General features: G+C 46.6%; 1 protein-coding gene across 1 annotated transcript; it reads right to left on the bottom strand.

Annotated features, from left to right (window-relative positions):
• Positions 1-44: 44 nt before the first annotated feature.
• On the bottom strand, positions 45-19,249 carry Dhc16f (Dynein heavy chain at 16F). Its single transcript, XM_076793748.1, has 61 exons — positions 18,936-19,249; positions 18,743-18,827; positions 18,323-18,493; positions 17,911-18,134; positions 17,687-17,828; positions 17,371-17,610; positions 17,016-17,172; positions 16,821-16,923; positions 16,546-16,729; positions 16,277-16,446; positions 15,745-16,146; positions 15,257-15,488; positions 15,022-15,171; positions 14,840-14,968; positions 14,058-14,738; positions 13,826-13,972; positions 13,577-13,753; positions 13,170-13,481; positions 12,919-13,029; positions 12,679-12,815; positions 12,417-12,607; positions 12,189-12,304; positions 11,906-12,051; positions 11,667-11,812; positions 11,455-11,587; positions 11,144-11,360; positions 10,916-11,050; positions 10,475-10,660; positions 10,174-10,375; positions 9,921-10,102; positions 9,591-9,814; positions 9,299-9,507; positions 8,965-9,220; positions 8,518-8,709; positions 8,214-8,438; positions 7,818-8,073; positions 7,543-7,733; positions 7,203-7,375; positions 6,943-7,126; positions 6,692-6,863; positions 6,425-6,586; positions 6,129-6,305; positions 5,867-6,063; positions 5,512-5,757; positions 5,182-5,419; positions 4,728-5,030; positions 4,460-4,645; positions 4,203-4,375; positions 3,669-4,029; positions 3,350-3,583; positions 3,040-3,180; positions 2,750-2,940; positions 2,244-2,689; positions 1,859-2,158; positions 1,617-1,759; positions 1,336-1,506; positions 1,057-1,236; positions 864-959; positions 554-754; positions 373-490; positions 45-274 (listed from the first exon to the last, which is right to left on the bottom strand). Exons 1-61 carry the CDS (start codon positions 19,091-19,093, stop codon positions 45-47), a joined length of 12,342 nt encoding a protein of 4,113 aa, XP_076649863.1. The 5' UTR covers positions 19,094-19,249.
• Positions 19,250-19,578: the final 329 nt, after the last annotated feature.

Genomic DNA, 19,578 nt, shown 5'->3' with positions numbered 1-19,578 from the left:
ATGAAAATTCGTTTTCGCGAACTGAGAAAAACTGAAGCTTAAGATTAATCTATAATTTCGATCAAAAGAGCTGTTCCTTTTAAGATCCAATATGCCTGTTCGTTTGCGGATGGAAGCAAAGTTGCAACAACGAAATTTGTACTGTGACCCGTTGTGGATAATACGCCCGCGCGTACAGCTGTTTTGTAGAGAGGACAAACGTATCTTGGATCATCCTTCGGTAACTCTAATATCGGGTTTATGTGTAAAACTGGAAGAGACGGATGCATCTCGCCTGAAATGTGTATGTACATACTACGTGTATAGTAAGTAGCTCGTGTAATCGAAAGTTTTTGGTTTATCGATGGCGGTTGACGCGAATCGGCACGTTACCTATGTTCGCGTCTACTAGAATCATGGATTCGAAATCCCATCGACCAGCATCGATATACAGCCCGTGAATCAACACGCCATCCTTTGGCACTTCCAGACCTTTGTATACCGCCGTCACCTAGACGTAAAGAAATCGTTGGTTCGATAAGAGTATTTAAAAACTGATTTCTACCGGTTGAACCTCCTGCTCCGACTTCCTATGTTCCTCCTCGATTTCTGTTTGATCGAGAAGTACTTTGGTGGGAATGAAATCCAGCTTGAGGTGATCGATGGGCGTGTTATACTTTCTTGCACAGGTCTGCATCATAGCCGTTAAAAATCCTTGTGGAAACGACAAACCGGAAATCCAGAAAGAAATTGGTTTTCCATGAGTCAGCCAAATCTTGAACAGGAAAAGAAGTTGCCAAAAGGATCGATAACAGATACGTATAATTTTCCAGTTCCGGTAGAAGTTTGATCGAAAACGTTTTTAGGTAGAAGCACACGCGTACTTGAATGAAATCGATCCTCAGCTCCAAGTTCTTTATCCAGCTTCCCAAGGTTTTCAAGGATGGATAGACGTTTGCGTTATGCCACAGTTGCGGTACCTAATTTGAATAGAAATTGTACAACGAGTACAATGCTCGCAAGTTTGCAAAGCAAAAAAGCAATCGTCCAAGACGAATGAAAGCACGAGGGTGAAACCTGATTATTGACGAGAGCAACGAAAACATTCTCCAGTTCCTCCGACATAACGACGAAGCCTTTGATGGCTCGTTGAAGGTTTTCGATCGAGCCGTGTATTCTCTTCAGCAACGTGTTGTACCTGTCGACTTCGTGAACGAGTACGGTAGTCATCGACGGAAGTCTTCCTTTCGAGTCTCTCTGCGAGCGAAACAGAGAGAGAGAGAGAGAGAGAGAGATAGTCGACGATCGATCGACGATTAACGTCAAAGCCGAATGAGATGGAAATATTCGACTTACCACCAAATGTTTGGGATTACATTTTGCAGGATCTATCTTGACCTGAATTCGAGCTAGGATCATATCCGCGATCTCGTACGCCATATCCGAGCTGGATTTTCCTTCTTCGGATGCGGACTCCTTCGGTTGCACTTCCAAGATGATGTTTACAACGAATTGCGCCTCTTTCAACTGTTACTCATGTTAAGGTTAATTCGTACGATTAAATCGGTCGGTCGCTGATCGATGCACATAATCTTCTCTATAAAACTACTTTGAGTTTAGCAAAGCATGAGGATTACTTGATAAATAATGTTTGCATTCTCGTGCATCTGGAATACTTCCGGGTCATCGATTATGGAGAAGGTCTCCACGAAATCTTTATACTCCTGCAGAGTTTTGAAGTTTGGACAGTAGTATTTCCCGGAGTGCGAATAAATGTAATCTATAACCGGGGAAGTCTATAGAGACTAGAGAGCAAAGCGTAGAGCGTAGAGTAGACAAGTCGGGCGTGTCGAACGGTTACAACTTTCTTCAAATTTACCGTCTTTCAGGGTTTTAGGAGAGAAGAATATGTCTAGGATGGTTTTCATACACCTAAGGTCCCAGCCGTCCGTAACTCTGCCGCCATAAGTGATTTCGCCTGTGGTGTATATCAACGCGTTCCAAGGTATTCGATCGTGCACGCAAAACAGTTTCAGGTTCAGCAAGCAACACTCCCGGTCGCTGTCGTTGAATTCGTAAAGAATATTCCATCCCAGGGGCCCAAACTTTTTCCTTTCTTGAATAATCGCGTGAAAGAAACATATTCCGAATATGAGTTTCCGCCATTTCTCGTTTAAATCTGAAAGAACAGTGTGCTCTCCATTAAACCATCTTGGAGCATTGTTTCTTAGCTAGCGATTTTCGTTTTCGTTGTTTCTTCTTACGGTGAGACTCGAAGAATTCCTCGTCGAAATCGTGAAGTGCCCTCTTTATGTTAGCCTTGAGACCCTTTGGTGGTTCGTTAGTCACCTTCACCGAATTTTGAAGAACGGAAACCGGAAAAGCGACGCTCGGCATCGAGCTCATGAACAGTCGAAAATCATTGTGGATCCGTCCTTCTTGCTCCTCGGCAATTTCCAGGATGATTTGTTCCATGCTGATCATCCACGAGGTAGCTAAATGACAATTTTGCAGAAATACCCATCTGCCTTCGACGGTGCCTTTTCGTATGTGTCCTTCGGCCACAGGCCCTTGACCCTGCCCGAGAGAGATCGAATTGTATCTATCGGAGAAATTCATCTCGGCCGCGAATCTTTGGAAACCGCTAAAAGGATCGGATCCGGTGGTCAGGATGAACACCAGCGGTATCTTGTTTGACGTGTCTGCGAATCTGAAAAAGAATTTTGTTTGTTTTTCTGAAAAATCATTTCTGTTCCGGGGTCTATAGTACAGGAGCGGCAGCGCAGCCATGGGTGATTCGACGAATTTTTGACCGAGATTCTTCGCGACGAACGCCGTGATCGCAAAGATCAAACGCTCTTCCTTCAGAGCTTTCAGTAGCATCAACTTTTCTATGTCGGACAGTAGATTGTCCCAATCGGCCGTCGCGCTGTTCCTGTTGGATGGAATAACGTTGATCACCTGAAAACGACACAACGCGGCGTCACCGTTACCCTCACAGTTTACAGTTTACAGTCTACAGTTTACAGTTTATTTCGAACTAATAAAAAGGCGTCTTACTTCTTCAAAGTATCCGATGGTTAAGGGGATTTTCTTAAAGACATCGTTCATGATATTTTCGAAGCTGGCGAACGTAGTGGCTAGATAGTTGATCAAGACCCACATTTGAGTGGTTAAAGTCGGGATATCCGGTTTGTCTTCCTGCTTCGAGAACATTGCGATTAGTGCAAACTTTTACTTTTGCGTTCGATGCGATACGATTCTTTTTGCGTCACGATCAAATTATTATAATATTATAACACGTTGCTGTTGAACATGTCGCTGTTGTATAATGAAACGATCTCGTTTCGATGCTATGACTATGACTCACCGAGCTGGCTCTAGTAGCGCCGCGCAACATAAAATTCCATTGCGATTGGGTGATTTTGTTGTCGTTCATGAATATTGCGATATTCAGCATAAAACTGAAAACTAATTTGTGCTTTTCGAACAGACCTCGCGAAACGTTTGTATAAATGGCCAGTGTGATTTCGACGAGCAGCATTTGCAGTCGTCGGCTTAGATTCTCATCCTTTTCGGTCGACTCGATCACTAAATTAAATATCTACAGATGAACGATAAAAGGTGATCGATCATCGGGGTGGAATCGATCGGTGGTGTAGACGTAGAGGAGATTTCGCCGAATTTACCTGATTGAAATATTTCAGCGAGAATTGATACATAGGATCTATATTCGCGAGATTGGCCACGACGAAGTAGAGGACAGATCCGCGATTCGCCACCGATCGATATTTTTCACGCGCTTCGGAGATTTTCTCTTCGGTGGCTTCGCTCTCGATCAGTCTGGTCGCGATGATCGCCGAGGTTTCCTTGCTGTCGTTCAGGGTTTCGATCAGGTCCTCGTTGTCCAAGATGTCGTCACCGGCACCGTACAACAGCGTCAGTATTTTGTCTTCGATGCTCTGCAGTTGACCTTTGTCAGCGTTGATCTTTGTTATCAGATCGTTCCTCATCGACTCGAGATCGGGTCTTTCGAGGCGTACCACGTCTCTATAGGTGGAAAGGTGTACATTCGAAACGTTCTGAACGAGAGCATCGCGTACAGTAGAGTAGAGTAGAGTAAAGTAGAGTAGAGTAAAGTAAAGTAAAGTAAAGTAAAGTAAAGTAAAGTAAAGTAAAGTAAAGTAAAGTAAAGTAAACTATTGCGCGAAGCAAAGAATTACGCCAGTAGTTGCTCCTCGAGACCTCCCATGGTCACGGTGAAATTGACTATAGTCACTTTGATACAGACTTCGGGCAAGTAATGGGGATTCGCGATTTTCGTTGTGATGTACAGTCGAAAATTCTCGTCGTAGTCGACGTCGGAATCGCCGAATCGTATCAACAGCCTACCACCCTGAACGGAAGCAAAAAACTCGCGTTATCAGCAAATATAATATATCGATCGAGTGCTAATAGCAATTGCAATACCAATACCAACCAGCAAGAAGATTTGTTTGAGCAACACCGGTTCCAAACTAGGATCCAACACCTCTCCCACTTCCTGGAGCAACACGGGCGTCCCCAATCGAATGGATGTCTCGAGTATTCTCGTAAAATTCGCGTCCGTCAATTTGCATATCTTCAGATTCTTGTCCTGCTCCATGTTTCGTATCCACCTGTTGGCCTGCACGAACGCGTAGGATCGCGTGCACGGTTAAGTAAAGAAGAAACGAGCTGGGTTTGTTGGCAAGTCGATACGATAGCACCTGTTCTTGGGGATCGATCATCAGAGGCCAACGATTCGACTGCGTAACCAAGATACCGTTCTCCGTGCTAACTTTGTCTCTTGGCAACCCGTGCGTGTTCCAGAGACGGATCTGGTAAGGATCGGCCAATATCGAGATAAGGCTGTAGTTCTCGGTGGTCTTTATGTCATAGTTTCTACAGCTGTCTAGCCACGTTTTCATCAACTCTTCCCTGTACTCGTTGGCGAAGGCGCCAAGATAGGCGAGAGCTCCGGCAGCAACCAGCGTGTCGCCCGTTAAATTGATCATTTGCTTGTCGAACCCCTAACAGTCGGCGCGAACAGAAAATTGATTATGTAGTTTCGCGAGTGTCGTGTCGTGTGTTTTCCGAAATATATTATGTGGTCGTGCTGTCGTCGCGTGGCGTCGCGTCGCGTCGCGTCGCGTCGAGTCGCGTCCAAGAGAAACATTTCACCTTTGTCATTAGTTCCCATCGTATCCGTTCGTCCACCAACGCGGACGTTAATCGACCCGATCGGTTCAACCTGGCTTCCGCGAGCATCATCTCTGCTTCGAGTTTGTTCAAGTTCTTGACGGCCGAATCGTATTGAAGCTGCAACTGCAAGATCTTGTTCTCCAACTCGGCGAGTTGCGCCTGCTTCGTGGCCAAGACTCGTTCGATCGTTTCCAATTCTTGTTCCGCTGCGTGCAATCTGTGCCGACCAACCAATTTCCGAATAACCTCGATCTCTCTATCGATATCGACTTTGGAATCGAGTGTCCTCTAACTGTAGGAGTAACTCGCCTTTGCCGTTTCGGCTCGACGACCCTGTAAATCTTTGCGTAGCCGTCCATCGCTCTCACCCAGATGCACATCGATTTGCACGCTTTGCTCTGCTTGGCAACCAGATCCGGCCGGAACTCTGGATGGTTCACGTATTCCTGCAGTTTGTTCAGAAGCTTGTCGCTTATCTCGTCCTTGGGATAGGCCATTAAACGGTCGAGAAAATGTATGTCACCGAGGACCAACTTGGCCGATGGCCAATCCGTTCTAGAGACATGGAACGGACGATCTGGTTGGTAATTTGGTTGGGCGGCAAAGATTCCATGTACATATGTATACGTAGTATAGATTCGTGGATCGATGGGATCGAACAGACTTTTCGCCTAGCAGCAGATTAACGGCCTCCATCACGAAGCGAACCAAATGCGGCGGCTTGTTGAACACGCGGATCTCGTTGATGTCGTTCTTGTTCAAGGCCTCCAACGCCTTTTGGGCCTCCATCAGAGCGGGTATCGCGGCTTCCAAGTCTTGTCTGGCGTCAGCCTCGAGAATCGCCGTCTCTTCGGCTTTCAGCTGTCGATAAACAAACTTGGATAAACATCGAAGAAAACGGGGCGAAAGAATCGCGTCTCTCCCACCTTTGCCGTAGCTTCTTCGGCGCTGACCACGTATTTGGCTTTGTCGCACTCTGTCTGCTGTTTCGCGATCATTTTCACCAGCTTCGTTACCTCGTCCGTGCTTACCTTCAGCTTCGGAGCAAGAATAACTAAATGTTCTTTCATGACAGCAACCATCTCGTTGGTTTCGAGAAGTTTCTGTTTAAACGACCGGAAGGAACGTGTTATGTATATATGCATCGTCTATCTCGTGACACGTTTCTTTAGCTTTTTCTTTTTCCTTTTCCACCCCCGTTTTCGTTGAATAGGCCACTCACGTTCAGACCATTCGCAATCTTGTTCTTCAGAGTCTCGATCTCCTTCTTCTTCTTCTCCAAAGTGATTCGAAACAATTTCAACAGCTCCAAATAACTGCTGGGCGTGGTGTAATACCTGCGACGCATTTCCGCGAAGAATCGGACAGTTGCTTCTTCGACGGACTGCAATTGTATCGTACCGTGCGTGTTTGAAAAGACGAATGGAAAAGATCGCGCGATACGCGACGGCATGGCACCGTGTTCGCCTAGGGACAATAGGATGGATACCTTGTGGATCAAGACGCATATCGAACCGAGTCCGGCGAGTATTTTCGAATCGTCCGGTAGCATCGCGGACAATGTATTCTCTGCTACCGAGAGGAGGGCATCGTTCGGCCACTTGGTAAACCAATCGATCGTGCAGCAATTCACCAACGACGGAAACATGCGACAGCGGTGCCTGAGGAAGAAACGAGTCGCGAAACTAACGCGGATCGGTCCTAACGCGAGACCTATCGAATAATTCGAGACCGACTTACCGAAACGCGTCGCCTATGGGACTCATACAGATCATCAGATGAAGTTGATTTCGAACTCTTCCGATGAAAAACTGGTAGATAGCGTCTCTGTTCGCCTCGCTGATCCCTGCTGCCTTTGCAGCGGGTCTTGTGGCGATGATGGCTTTCTCCAGTTCATCCGCGTCGTACAAGTTTGGCACTTCGCCTTATAACGATGTTATAAGTTGCTTTCTCAAAAAAAAAAAAAATTGCATTCTCTTTCGATGAAACGGCGAACGTACCCGTGTTCAAGGTGTTGTTAATGTCCTCCAAGAAGTCCTCGAGCACGATTTGAGTATCCGTGAATAAAAAGGTTGTGTGCTTGGCGAGAGCGCCCGGTTCGAAGTAAAAACGTCGCAAATCCTCGTGCCAGGAGCTTTTGTCGTACGTTCGGGTCACTTCGATCTGATAGCACCTTAAAATATTCAAAGGTACATACATATATGTATATATACGATATTCGAAGTCGATTCGATTCGATTCGATTCGATGCGATGCGATGCGATGAGATGCGATGAGATGCGACTCGATCACGTTCATCTTGGAAAGAAATTCTAGGACTTGAGCTGTCTAGATACAAACTTGTAACCGTTCAAGTGAGACGCGAGTTTCGTCAGACTTTGCTTTCCCATTCCTCCGACACCGACCAAAAGTCCGTTTCCCCTTTCGGACCGGAGAATTCGCGCGAGCCTGCAAACGTGTTCGATGGCGTCCATAAAGAAGATTATACCCATGTCCTTGCCGACGGAGAAACGATAATCTTCCAAGTAATCCTAGAATCGTGACAGTATTCGTTTGTTCGAGAGTTCAAATTGATTCGAATTTGGTGATCGAATCAGAGTTTCGCGTTCAAACACCTCCAAAGTCCTTTTGACTTTCGACATCTCTGTGAGTTCTTCGTAGATTCTTTGTTCCCTGGCAGCTCCAAACGCCATGAAATCACCGAACAACAATGCCGGCGGTTTTTCGATGACTTCCTCGTCCGGAAGACGTACGACCTCGGTGGCAAATGTGCCGGCGCAGATGCTGTTCAGAAGCTTGTAAAAGTAACTCTTGTCCTCTGCGTTTATCAGCCGATCGTGGAACACTCGAAGACACTCGTGGTAGAAAAGCCTACGAAGAGTCGAATCGCGATCCAACAAGGCATTCAAATTTCTCGAAGGTTCTCCGAACGTTGAGGAACTCGAAGTAACTCGACAACCTACATGCGTAGGTGTACGTAAAGCGTAAGCTCGAAGGCACGAAGAATCTACCTGTACATCTCTTGAGGCTGCTTTATAACCGTGGCGCGAACTTGCATCATCCCCTGGATACATTTCGACAAATCACGCAAATTGAAGATGTAGTGGCTCTTCTCCGGTGTGGGCAAAAGATCCTCGGCGATCTTTCGATACACGTCCACCGCCGCGTTTACTATTTTTTCTCCGACCAGTTTGACCGACTCGACGAAATCGGTCAAAAAACCGTGCATTATTGCTCTAAAAGATCGGTTCGACGATTACTCCTCCTCCTTCGAGTAACTCTGAAATATCGTTTTTCATTCTCGAAAAAGCTTACTTGAAAATTCCTTTCAAGGTCCACTCGGAGGGCGCTGGAATCAGCAAGATAGCAAAGTGTCTGACGAATCTCGGAGTTAGCGGATTCCTGCCACCTCCGGGAGGAGCGCACGCTACGGTCAAGACAATGTCCTCCACCTCTTTCCAGAACAATTTGTCTCGATCGTACATTCCGTGGAAATCCAGTAGCTGCCTGCGCGGATCGATGAATACGCGTGTACTTGTGGTACTTGTGCTATTGTACCATCGTACGTAGTTGGTTATTTTCTATGCAAGAAACTATAATATAATAGAATTCCGATCGATACTTTTGTTTGCGAGTTTTCGAGCTCGTCGAGAGATTTTCTCGCGCGACCACCTTGTGTTCCCATTTCCGAAACACAACCGGTTCGCAAGGCCGGTTGAGATCCGCATAGATCGGACTTAATCGTAAGATGCGTTTTCCTACCGCAAAAGTTCGATAGGCGGCTGGGATCCGTAGGTGTCCAATTTAGGCATATTCACGTCGTCGACGAACACGCAGACTCGTTTCCCAATCGGAGCCCCTAGAACGGTCCTCTTTCTCTTCTCGAGCTTCAATTCGAGAATTTCTTGGGTCCTGCCGCTGGTGGTCTGAGCCGAGAAAGCCAAAGTGATCGGCACCCAGAGTTGCGTATCCTCCAAGTTGTTCAGCACAATCTTTGTTATCAACGACTTGCCAACTCCTGTAAACGATACCGAGTGCGTCGCTATCGCGTAAATCTCAAGGAAACGCATGTTCCTACGATACGAATATTGCTGACCAGTGTCTCCGGTAAAAAATACCGGTTTGTTGATCTCCACCATTTTCTGCATCATGTAACCGAATCGCACGGTGTCTACCGTCGGGACGAGTATGTCGAAGAAGGGGGTCTCGGCGTCGTATACGAATTCCGGCACGATATCCGTCCACATATCGAATCGATGGCCCGAAACGTTCACGAACAGATCCCACAGGTCGATCGATGCTATCCTAGAGAGGAAAAGGTTCGTTGGAAACGGAAACGGAAACGGAAACGGAAAAACGTGGAAAGATTTCGAGCGCGGTAGATTTACATCGCGTCCTCGTTGTCGTCAAACTGCTTTCTCACGAACGCTTCAAAGTCGATCCTAGAGGTATCCACGACGTTACCACCGACTGCCCAAAGGTAGGCAAACAGAAAGATCTGAGTGATAAACGTTCTGATTCGTGCCTTGTCCAAAGTTCTTTCGATAGCACCCGGCTCGCTCAGCAAACTCTCTATGATCGCGCAAGCCATATTCGCCTTGCCGATATCAACCTACCGACAAACGTAAACTCGATTCGTATCGTTCTTAGCGCGATCAACGCGTTTAACGAAAGAAAAGAAAACGTCCTGTCTCGTGTCTATCCAGAACGGTGTCTACCTGAGAAATCGGAAACTCGCAACTCGTTTTGCAAAACACCAAGCCTGCTTCAAAGTATTTTTCGAAGAGATCAACGATAAGCTGTCGGTGTTCGTCTTTAACGAGAGCTTCCGGAAGAGTTGTCAGCCAGGTTTTCACGTACGGCATCCACTTCAATTCGGCAGGATCCACGTACACCATACCTTGAAAAGGCATGCGACAAGTATTATCGTGCGAATGTACATGCGTACACGAAGGTAGTCGACTCTCGTACCGCATCGACTAACGGTGGCCGGTGACGCTTGTGCAAGATCCATCACCTCGAACAGCATGCGCATATACGGTGTGAATTTGATTCTCTCCGAGTTGGCTAGACAGAGCATCTTGTTGTCGTCCAAGACCGTGTTCATGTTTTCGATCCATATGGCGTCGACGGGTCCGTCGCAGACTATCCATTGATGATCTTCCGTGACGAACTAAGCATTCGTTCCGAGCAGCATTTTAGTTAATACAAATGCTGTTGAAACACTTGCGAATCGTTATTCGTTTATCGTGATTTCCAGGCTGCTACCAACCGAACACGCGTAGCGTACAGTGGATCCTATCAGTCCATCGTGCCACTCGTTGGTCATCGTGTCCACTTGTCCGTAAAGCTCGCCGATGGTGATCGCTTTCGGATTAATCGTGTACGTGTGAACCGGTAGGTAAACAGGTCCAGGCACGCGCATCTTGTACAGTTTATTGTACGTGCTGGCGAGAGTCTGGACACGAGAACAAATTGCTCGATCTTTGTCTTAAACTAGGCAAAGTCAAACCCATACGTATACGGTAAAGTCTTGATCCGATCGTAAGCCGGATCCTCGGGTCCGTGCTCCGACATACCGTCAATTAAAAATAAGGAAGCTTTGCAATTGGATTAACAGTTTAGACTTTAGGCTTCTCGGCTCCTCGCGGGGTATGCAGCCCCCAGTGGAGGGGGCTTGTTGGATCAAGACTTTACCGGGTTCGCAACTCACTCGAAGAACTGTAGTCTTTCCGGAACCGGTTGGTCCGACCAGCATCACCCCGTGTCTCACCTGCAAGCACTCGTGCAGCTGAATAGCCTTCTTCAAGGTGCATTGTTCTGGTTGTAGATTGCCTTCTTCCAGTACCTTGTAAAAACAGATATGTATATCGGCGATTCAAAAATATCTTTTCCACCGTTGTGCGCGTTCGCGTTCGCGTTCGAGTTCGAGCAGAATTACCGCGATAACTGTTTCCTGTAAAATACCGTAGTCCTCTTCGGGTATCACGATGCCTGGGAACAAGTCTCCAACAATGCCTTCGAACAGTTCAGCGTCGTCTCGCAAGAACTTTGGTATGTTGCTTTCGCGTAGAGCTCGAATCAGAACAACGTCTTCCGGTTTATCGGGATTGTTTCGTTTAAGACTGCCCGCCATCACCAACACGCTCTTTACCGCCCTTGAACGGCCAGCGAAAGAAACGGTCAAGGGGACGCAGGCGTGCAAACGAAAACAGGTGCAAGAAAGAAGGATGTAAGAAAGATGCTAGAAACCTCATTCCAAAGTCGTAATGGTCTTGTTGAGAAAGTTGCTCGCTGCTCAAGGTATACATCAAAGTCATCTTTTGCGACAGCGGTTTCGACGACTCGAATCCTTCCGAGTACAAAGTCACTTCTGCTATTAGTTCTGCAAAGAAAACAAGAAATAGAGACAAATGAAAGAAACGACGATCGAGATAAATTCGAGAAAATCTCGCGTAGCGCACTGTAATCGGGAACCATCATGGCGAACGGCCGGAACAGGGCTTTCAAGTTGTCCGGTAGTTCGGTACGGCCCGCGTAACCGGGGTTCATCGTGATAAATGTCGCGCAGGACATCACGAGCTTCATCATTCGACCCTCGAACATGAATCTGAGACAGAAAAGACGGAATGAGAATGAAATCGCGCCGGTTCGAATCGAATTTGCAATGATTAGTCTGGATTGTTGGATGCTCGAAACGCACTCTTTCGCTCTGATGATTTTCGCGTTCCTGATCGTGATCAATTGCTGAGCTATCACGGACAGAACCTCGATGTCTATTCTATTAAATTCGTCGAAGCAACACCAGGCCCCGGAAGTGGCCAATCCCGAGAAAAATCTGCCCATCATCTGCGCGAAAAAACGATGTTGGTAATGTAATAGGACGGTGTGTAGCCTTAACCCTCGATCGGGTAAACGAATCGTCCCGTATCGTGTCGCGTCGATCGATAACCGATTGCCATTCTCTCCTCGAATGGTTAACGTACTCTGTAATCGAGACCTTCCGAGCAGTTGAAGACGACACACTGGACGGCAACCGCCTTGGCTAGATCTTTCGTGGTCTCGGTTTTCCCGGTTCCAGCTGGGCCGGCTGGAGCGCCGCCTGTCGAACATACACGATACACGGGTTACCACTTACAACTTGGGACTTGCGACAACTAAATACGAGCGAGACTGGAGTTTGTTTTGCGAAACGAATCGTTCGTCTCTTTCACCGAGATCCAATTGCAGGGCTCCCATCAGGCACAAGTAGCATCGATCGGTCAGCGGTGTTATCACGAGTCTCTTCTGAGCGCCAAGGTATTCGTATCCGTAAAGGTATTCGGCGTTGCTCATACGGGCCAGACAATTGTCGACTTCCGCGTCCCAGTAGTAGCGCAACGCTTTCGTCCATTCGAAGCTCGTGCTACAGCGAAGGACACGAGAACGCGCGACGGTAACGGAATTACCGAGCAACGCGAATCTGACAGATCTCACCTGGACGATACGTTGTTTTCGACCAAACTGGTCACGATATCCCGGGCGTGAACGTCAACCGTAATCAAGTTGATTATAACGTCGCGAATCAGTTTTGGCAATTCTCCCCTGACCATTGCAGCCAGATCGCCCAAATCCTGGAAATCGTGAGAAGCGGTCGTTCTATCGCGGGAACGGGAACGGGGACGGGAACGGGAACCTTATCGGAAAAATTCGGACAAAAATAAGATACTACTGAACCGCGAAACACTGCAACTCGAACGCTTTCATCGACTCGACCACGCGACCCTCCGATTCCAAGATTAGGTCTATCCTACGAGTCCAAAAGATCTGGGACACGGTGAGGACTATCTGGAATGGACAGAATCGGGATGTTACGATGTTATGGCCAACAGACAATTGCTACTCGGCAATTTCTATTTACATCGATTTATTAGTTCAAAATCAACTAGACGACAAAGTCGTCTCGAATCGAGGGTAACGCGTTTAACCTGAGACGGATGCATCGACAAAAATTGCTGTCGTCCTTTAGCATCGAAATCCTGAATTCCCTGCTTCATCCTTCTTCTCAAGGTCATAAACATAGCTTCTTCCACTCTACCCAGCCAATCCTCGACATTGCCTCTAGCTTTGAGACCTTGCCCGAGAGGAACTCTTTCGCCTTCCGGTGAAAGCATCGCTACAATATCGGTGGTCAGGATCTGCTCGTCGCCGGTCTCGCTTTCCTTCATCGCGAATTCCAATCTGTGTATCGCGTCGAAGCATTTCTGCAAGTGTCTTTGCACGGCGTGCGGATTCTTTGTCTATGTTGGAGCGATCGGGGATTAGAGTTGGTCAGCCGACTCGACATCGAGCTTTTTATTATCGCGTTTTCGCGTATCGATCGGGGCTCTCGCACCTGAGCCAAAATCTCGAGTAGTTCGTCGTTCGATAGGAAAAAGAACCGCGGAAACGCTACCCGTTTCGTCTCGAGGTACGCCAACAAACACTTCATCACTTCGTCCAATCGCCTATTGTTCTCCTCCAGTTGTTCGAGCAAGCCTGGTTGGGTGCAACAAGGCATCGCCAAAGGCATCTACGAATACAACGTAGTAATAATACATATATAATAAAGACGATCACGGTGACGAATAAATGCAAAAAGTACCTTGAACGTTCGTCTCATGAGATCTTTCCAAAACTTGTCGACCTCGATGAACAACTTTGCTTCTATCGGAAGTTGCCTTTGAATGTCGGGTGCGGAGAAGATTGCCTCGAGGTATAACCACTGTTGCTGCAAATATTGCCAGGCTTCCTGTCCGTACATGTAAGTGTATGAAAACGCGGTACGTCCACTTTATATCTACACACGTATGAGAACGAAACGATACGATCGGTACCAGAGTGACGACGAAGAGATCGAGCTTCTTGACCCACTCGTCGACCAAAGGTTGGATGGGTCCTATGCGACGCGACGCTTTTATGGTCTGAAGGTTGATGCTGCTCTCGTTCATCGCGGTTTCAACCTCTTCCATGCTACCTAAAATATAGACGTCCTTGTCCTCTTTGTGAGGCACCACCACGAATTGTAGCTCCTCCCACATATCCACGACCTTGTTCAGCATGTTCTCGAGATTGGCCTCGGAGCTCGCGATGGCAGCGATCTCCATCAGTTCGTTGGGTTTCTGGAACGCGCCGAGATCTTCCATCAGCGTCCAGGTCTTCTTCTCGTCGGGCTTGAAAGCGTAGTTCAACACGGCTTCTATTTTCTGCCAGTGTCTGTCCCGAAGATCGGGATTTCTCAGGTATCCGAGGATCGGTAGTTTGTTCCGAAGCAATTCGACGTTGTCTTTCAGTCCGGGAACGATGTTGTTCGGTGGCAAGCCTCTCTCCAATTGAATCAGGTTCTTCATCGTGCGCATCGTGAACGACGTGATGTCTTCGACGTCCAATGTATCGAATTCGGACGTAAGCCACTGGTGCACCGCGTGTTCCCATTCGTTCAGAGTCTGCCAGAGCAAGGTGCGAAGCCTCAACTCGTTCGTTACTTGATCCAAGACGTCGAATCTGGTCTGCTCGAGCTGTAACGCGCGCCGTGCCGATATACGTATCGTACGTCGAGTTGTTTAAATACCGACCGAACTTTTTCCGAAAACGCGGGCTATCGGTAAAACATCGGTACCTTGAAGGCCCTCTGATGAGCATGATACTCCTCGGCGATCGCGGCACAGGCGGCCAATCGGTTGCCGAGCTCCTTCAAGGTATTCAGACAGGCCTGGTCGTCGCTTTGAGAGTCCAACAGCCAAGGTTGCTGCGAAACACGGAAGTAAAGATCTCACCGGAAACAATAACCAGTCGACTCACCGTTAACTCGTCGTGGATCTCCGATATGTTTTCGTTCAACGCTGTGATGTCTTTCTGAAGCTGAGAATTGAATCGGTTGATCAACTTTGCTCGTTCTTCCAGCACGTTCTCCATCACCAAACGTAAACTGGTAAAGTGCGTACCGATGCCCTGAACGTCAACCACAAACAACGAACAACGAATAAGATACACGAATGACGAGTAGGAGCTGCTTGTACGAGCGCGTGATCGTTACCAAGTAATTAGCCATGTCCACCGAGGGTATAGGAAATCCGAATTCTTCCATCAAGTCGTACAGCTCTTTCACGTAATCCAGTTGCGCTTCCATTTCGTCGACGGTTTCTCGGGCTTTATCGACGAATTTGATGTACGCGACGTATTCCTCCGTCGTGACGGGGTCGGACTCGAGGTATTTGATAGAATCGATGGCTGTTGTTAGCAGAGAATCGACTCTGGTTTTCCCGATACTAATCGAACAGAAGGAACTTTTACGAGAGACATTTCGAAGAAGACTTTTCAAAGGATAGAAATACATCTAAATAACAATGGAAATAGAAATAGAGACAGAGACAGAGATAGAGATAGAGATAGAGATATACATAGAAACGGAAATGGAAATAGAACGGTGTGGTTGCCGTTTTGAACGTAGAAACGAAAGGTCGAACGAAAGTTGCGTGAATTTCTGTAGAATCGAGATGCGTCGTAAAGAATCAGGAAACCCACCCAGGCATAACGGCTTCGAGGACACCGATCTTCCCTCTGGGAGCGATTTCCGCTGCGACCTTAAATCGCTCGAGCTGAATGAGAAAAATGCCCAGCTGCTGATACTCGATAACTTTACCGATTAGCTCCACCTCCCTCCTGTACCGGATGCTCCACTCTCGGAATAATTTGCAGTCTCGATTGTCGCGGATAATATTCTCATCGAACAGCATATCCTCGTGATAGAATTGACGGATCTCGTCGAAACGACGACAATAACGTTTCACGATGTCGAAGCTTCGTTCCCAAATCTCTCTCAACTCGTCCTTTAGTGCGTGCGTGATCGGGTCTTGTTTCAGAACGTCGTGCATATCCGGCGGAAGACCGGAAATACGATCTTCTACTTTCCGATTGATCATTGGCCTCGAATTAATGGGAATCGCAGAAATGAGAATCACATGTAGTCGGCGATCGCAAGAAATCCCACGGTCTCGTATAGTCGATACGATACGATACGATACGAAACGAGGGGCGGGACAAGACGCAGCGCTACCTGGTAAACGAGTTGAAGAACGGATCGGAAAGAAGAGGTTTCACGGCGAATATATTTTCCTCCCACATGATTTCGATCGTTTGTATCACGAAGCGGAAGATGGTTTCCGATGGATCCATTACGACATCCGAGGACGGCAGAATCAACAAATCCACCACAAAGTATGGCCACTGAAAGAATCAGACTTATCGGCACATGGAGTATGTATACGTACAAGCTTGTTGCCGTGGGTTCTCAAGATCGGGTAGCTAGATTTCAAGAAGGTAAACCTCAACGCGGTGCGTCGAAGTCCGAGTTTCCTTTAACGGTTGATCGATCTCGTCGTTATCTATCGCCTCGTCTATTGGTAAACAGTCCATATGAATCTTCAGAGCATCTATAAACTCCACGTAGGTGTTTATCAAGAGACCGTGCATCATGTTCGCTTGCATGTAATCGATCAGATGAACGAAGCTAAACGTTAAGATATTGATTTTTCATTCGAGTCGATCCGAATCCAAGATGGAAATCGAAGGTAGGATTTCGAGGAAAGTCGACAGCGTACCAAGAGAGTCTGTAACATTTGTTCCTCTTCCTTGCCTGTTCGATGTAACTCATCTTGAGAACGCCGTCTTTCGGCATCTTGAACTTGACGGCACCGAATTCGCCTACGGAAAGCGAGATCTTTGTCGTCGTCTGAACGTTGAAACCTTTCGAGAAAGACTTTGGATTTTCGAGAAACACCATGGCAAATAATTACCCAATTTCCCGAAAGCGGTTTGTTCTATCGTTATGTTGGAATCGTCCGGAGTGTATCCAGCTCGCAGCAACGCGCCCAAACACGCATTGTTAACGATATCTTTCGCCAGTATTCGAAACTCGTCCAACTTGTGCCTGATACGTTCCAATTTGGCTAGCTACGGATGTAGCGTAAAATGAAAGAACATTGCTCGGGTGGTAAGTAGGTACATATGTATGTATCCGGTTTGTTGTAATAAGTAAGTAAGTAAGTAAGTAAGTAAGTAAGCTACTAAGTAAGTGAGGTAGGTAAGTAAGTAAAGTATTGGTCGCGAGCTTCGACGTTCGATGGTTCGTTCGTATCGAGAAAGAAAAACCTGCTTCTCCACGAAATAAAAGAGCAACAGCTTTTCGGTAACGGCGCTGTCGAAGAAGGTCGAGTCGAGAAAGACCGAGCACATCGACTTGATTTCGAGCAGAGCCTTGCTGAGAATCGGATCCGATATAAACAGATTTTCCTCCAAATAACTTCTCGCTTCCAGGAACTTTCTGCAGGAGACCGATTTCCTCCACACGAAGAATGCCTTCCACTTCCGAAACACCACGAACGACCTGATCTGACATGACAGACCACGCAAAAGCTACTACTCAAAGCCCGGAAAGCTCTTGCAGAAAAGGATTCGCATTCCTTACCTTGATTAGTTCCAAGTAAAAATGGTATTCCCTTTGCCATTGTTCGATCGGAGTGAAACTAACTTCGTCGAACGAGTATTGCGTTACCCCGTTCGCGCTAATCGTCATGTACGTTTTCCCTACGTCCTTGTAATTCACGACCCTGAAAACGATCGCCGGGGACTATCTTAAAATCCCGTTCGTAACGCCGATGTAACAATTCAAAGAGCACCAAAGTTATTCACTTGAGGGCGTAAGGGGTGAAATACTTCGAGGATCGTCCTACCGCGTACATCATGTAAAAAAATCCAATTTTTGGATCGTCTCGCAGCTGCTCGATCAGCTCCAACTGATCGACCAACGGCGGCGCGTCGGCATCCTCTGTAATCTCTCCTCCGGCCGCGCCAACAACCGCCACTCTTTCCCACGGTGGCGGTTCGCTTTCTTTCCATAAAAGAAAATGCCCGTTTTATTACGATCATTCCCAAGTTTGCCTTTCTACACTTTACTCTGTGATCTACTCTGCTCTGCTCTGCTCTTCTCTGCTCTGCTCTGCTCTGCTCTACTCTACTCTACTCTACTCTACTCTACTCTACTCTACTCTACTCTACTCTACGCGTGTAGTTTTACTTTATTTTACATAAAAATAGAGAATACTTGGACTAATAAAGCTGATAAATATATTTGAATATTTTCCATAGAACTTTCGTTACTCGAGGGCTTCTGTGTTTGCTCGAAAGTAAATGAATCTTCTTGCGGCCTCGCGAGTGGAACATACGGTTTGCAGACTTCTCGTCTAATCTTTTCTTGCTGTTCGTCAAATCCGGTCTACGAAAGCAATTATCTTTCAAAGTTGATCGAACGGAGCAACATCGAAATAAACAGAGATGCGTGTACAGTGATTTCGATTAATATTCGGACATGTAGTAAGCCGATTGTTATAACTTGTCAAAAAGAACATCGAAATTGTATGGTCCGAATATTAATGGCAGTGATTGTATGCAGTTCCCCGCAGCTCTCAGCCCTAGGTCTATAGCGTTCAGTCCTGAACCCTCAACCCTCGGCCCTCAACCTTACCAATGGCTCCCGTAGCATCGGCTTCTGATCAATCTTCTCGAGCAGCTTCTTGTGCGGCACGAAAAACGGGATCTCATCTTTCCCTCTAGGATTGACCAGAGGCAACGAAAATACATCCATTAAGATTCAACTCTGATCGAGAAAGACGATAAGATCCATGTATATTGCGATAGAAGAATATCATAATTACTTATTATAACTGCTAGGTGGTCTTCGACATAGTCTCGATAGAAAATCCTTCGCAACCCCCTCTTTCAACACGCTGCATTCGGAAATGTGTTCGGCTACCGCACAATCGGTAATCGGATCTATGCTTCTTTCTTCTTCTTTGCGTATCCGATTTTGATCCATTTTATCGTCCTCCGCGAGAAGACGGGTATCGCGCGTTAACTTAATCGCTCGACTTCTCGCTGAACACTGGTCGCGTATCGATTAAACAAACGAAACAAGCGAAACAAGTGAAATTTCATTTTGGTTTCACGGTAGATTACAGATTACAAATTACAGATTGTTCTATAGAATACTATAATACTTTTTTTTTTTTACACAGATGCATTATCTCGTCTGTACCAATCAAAATGCTACGTATTGTTTGCTATATTATATGTACCATGTAATTCTATGTACCACAAGAAAAGCTAGGAAAGTGAAGTTATGAGTTTTGATAGGTATTAAATTTTAATTCCCATTGTTGGCGATAGTTAATCTTGCTTGTGTGGGTGTTTTTAAGTTTCTTTACGATGAATAAATATCTAATGAAAAAATTGTATTCTCTTCTGGTAGAGCTAGGGGGACGCAAATTGTAATTTTGGCCCCAGGCGCAAGTTCTCCTTACC

The sequence above is a fragment of the Halictus rubicundus genome, chromosome 9 (assembly GCF_050948215.1).
Source record: "Halictus rubicundus isolate RS-2024b chromosome 9, iyHalRubi1_principal, whole genome shotgun sequence".
Lineage (NCBI taxonomy): Eukaryota > Metazoa > Arthropoda > Insecta > Hymenoptera > Halictidae > Halictus > Halictus rubicundus.
This window is presented reverse-complemented; position numbering and strand designations above follow the sequence as displayed.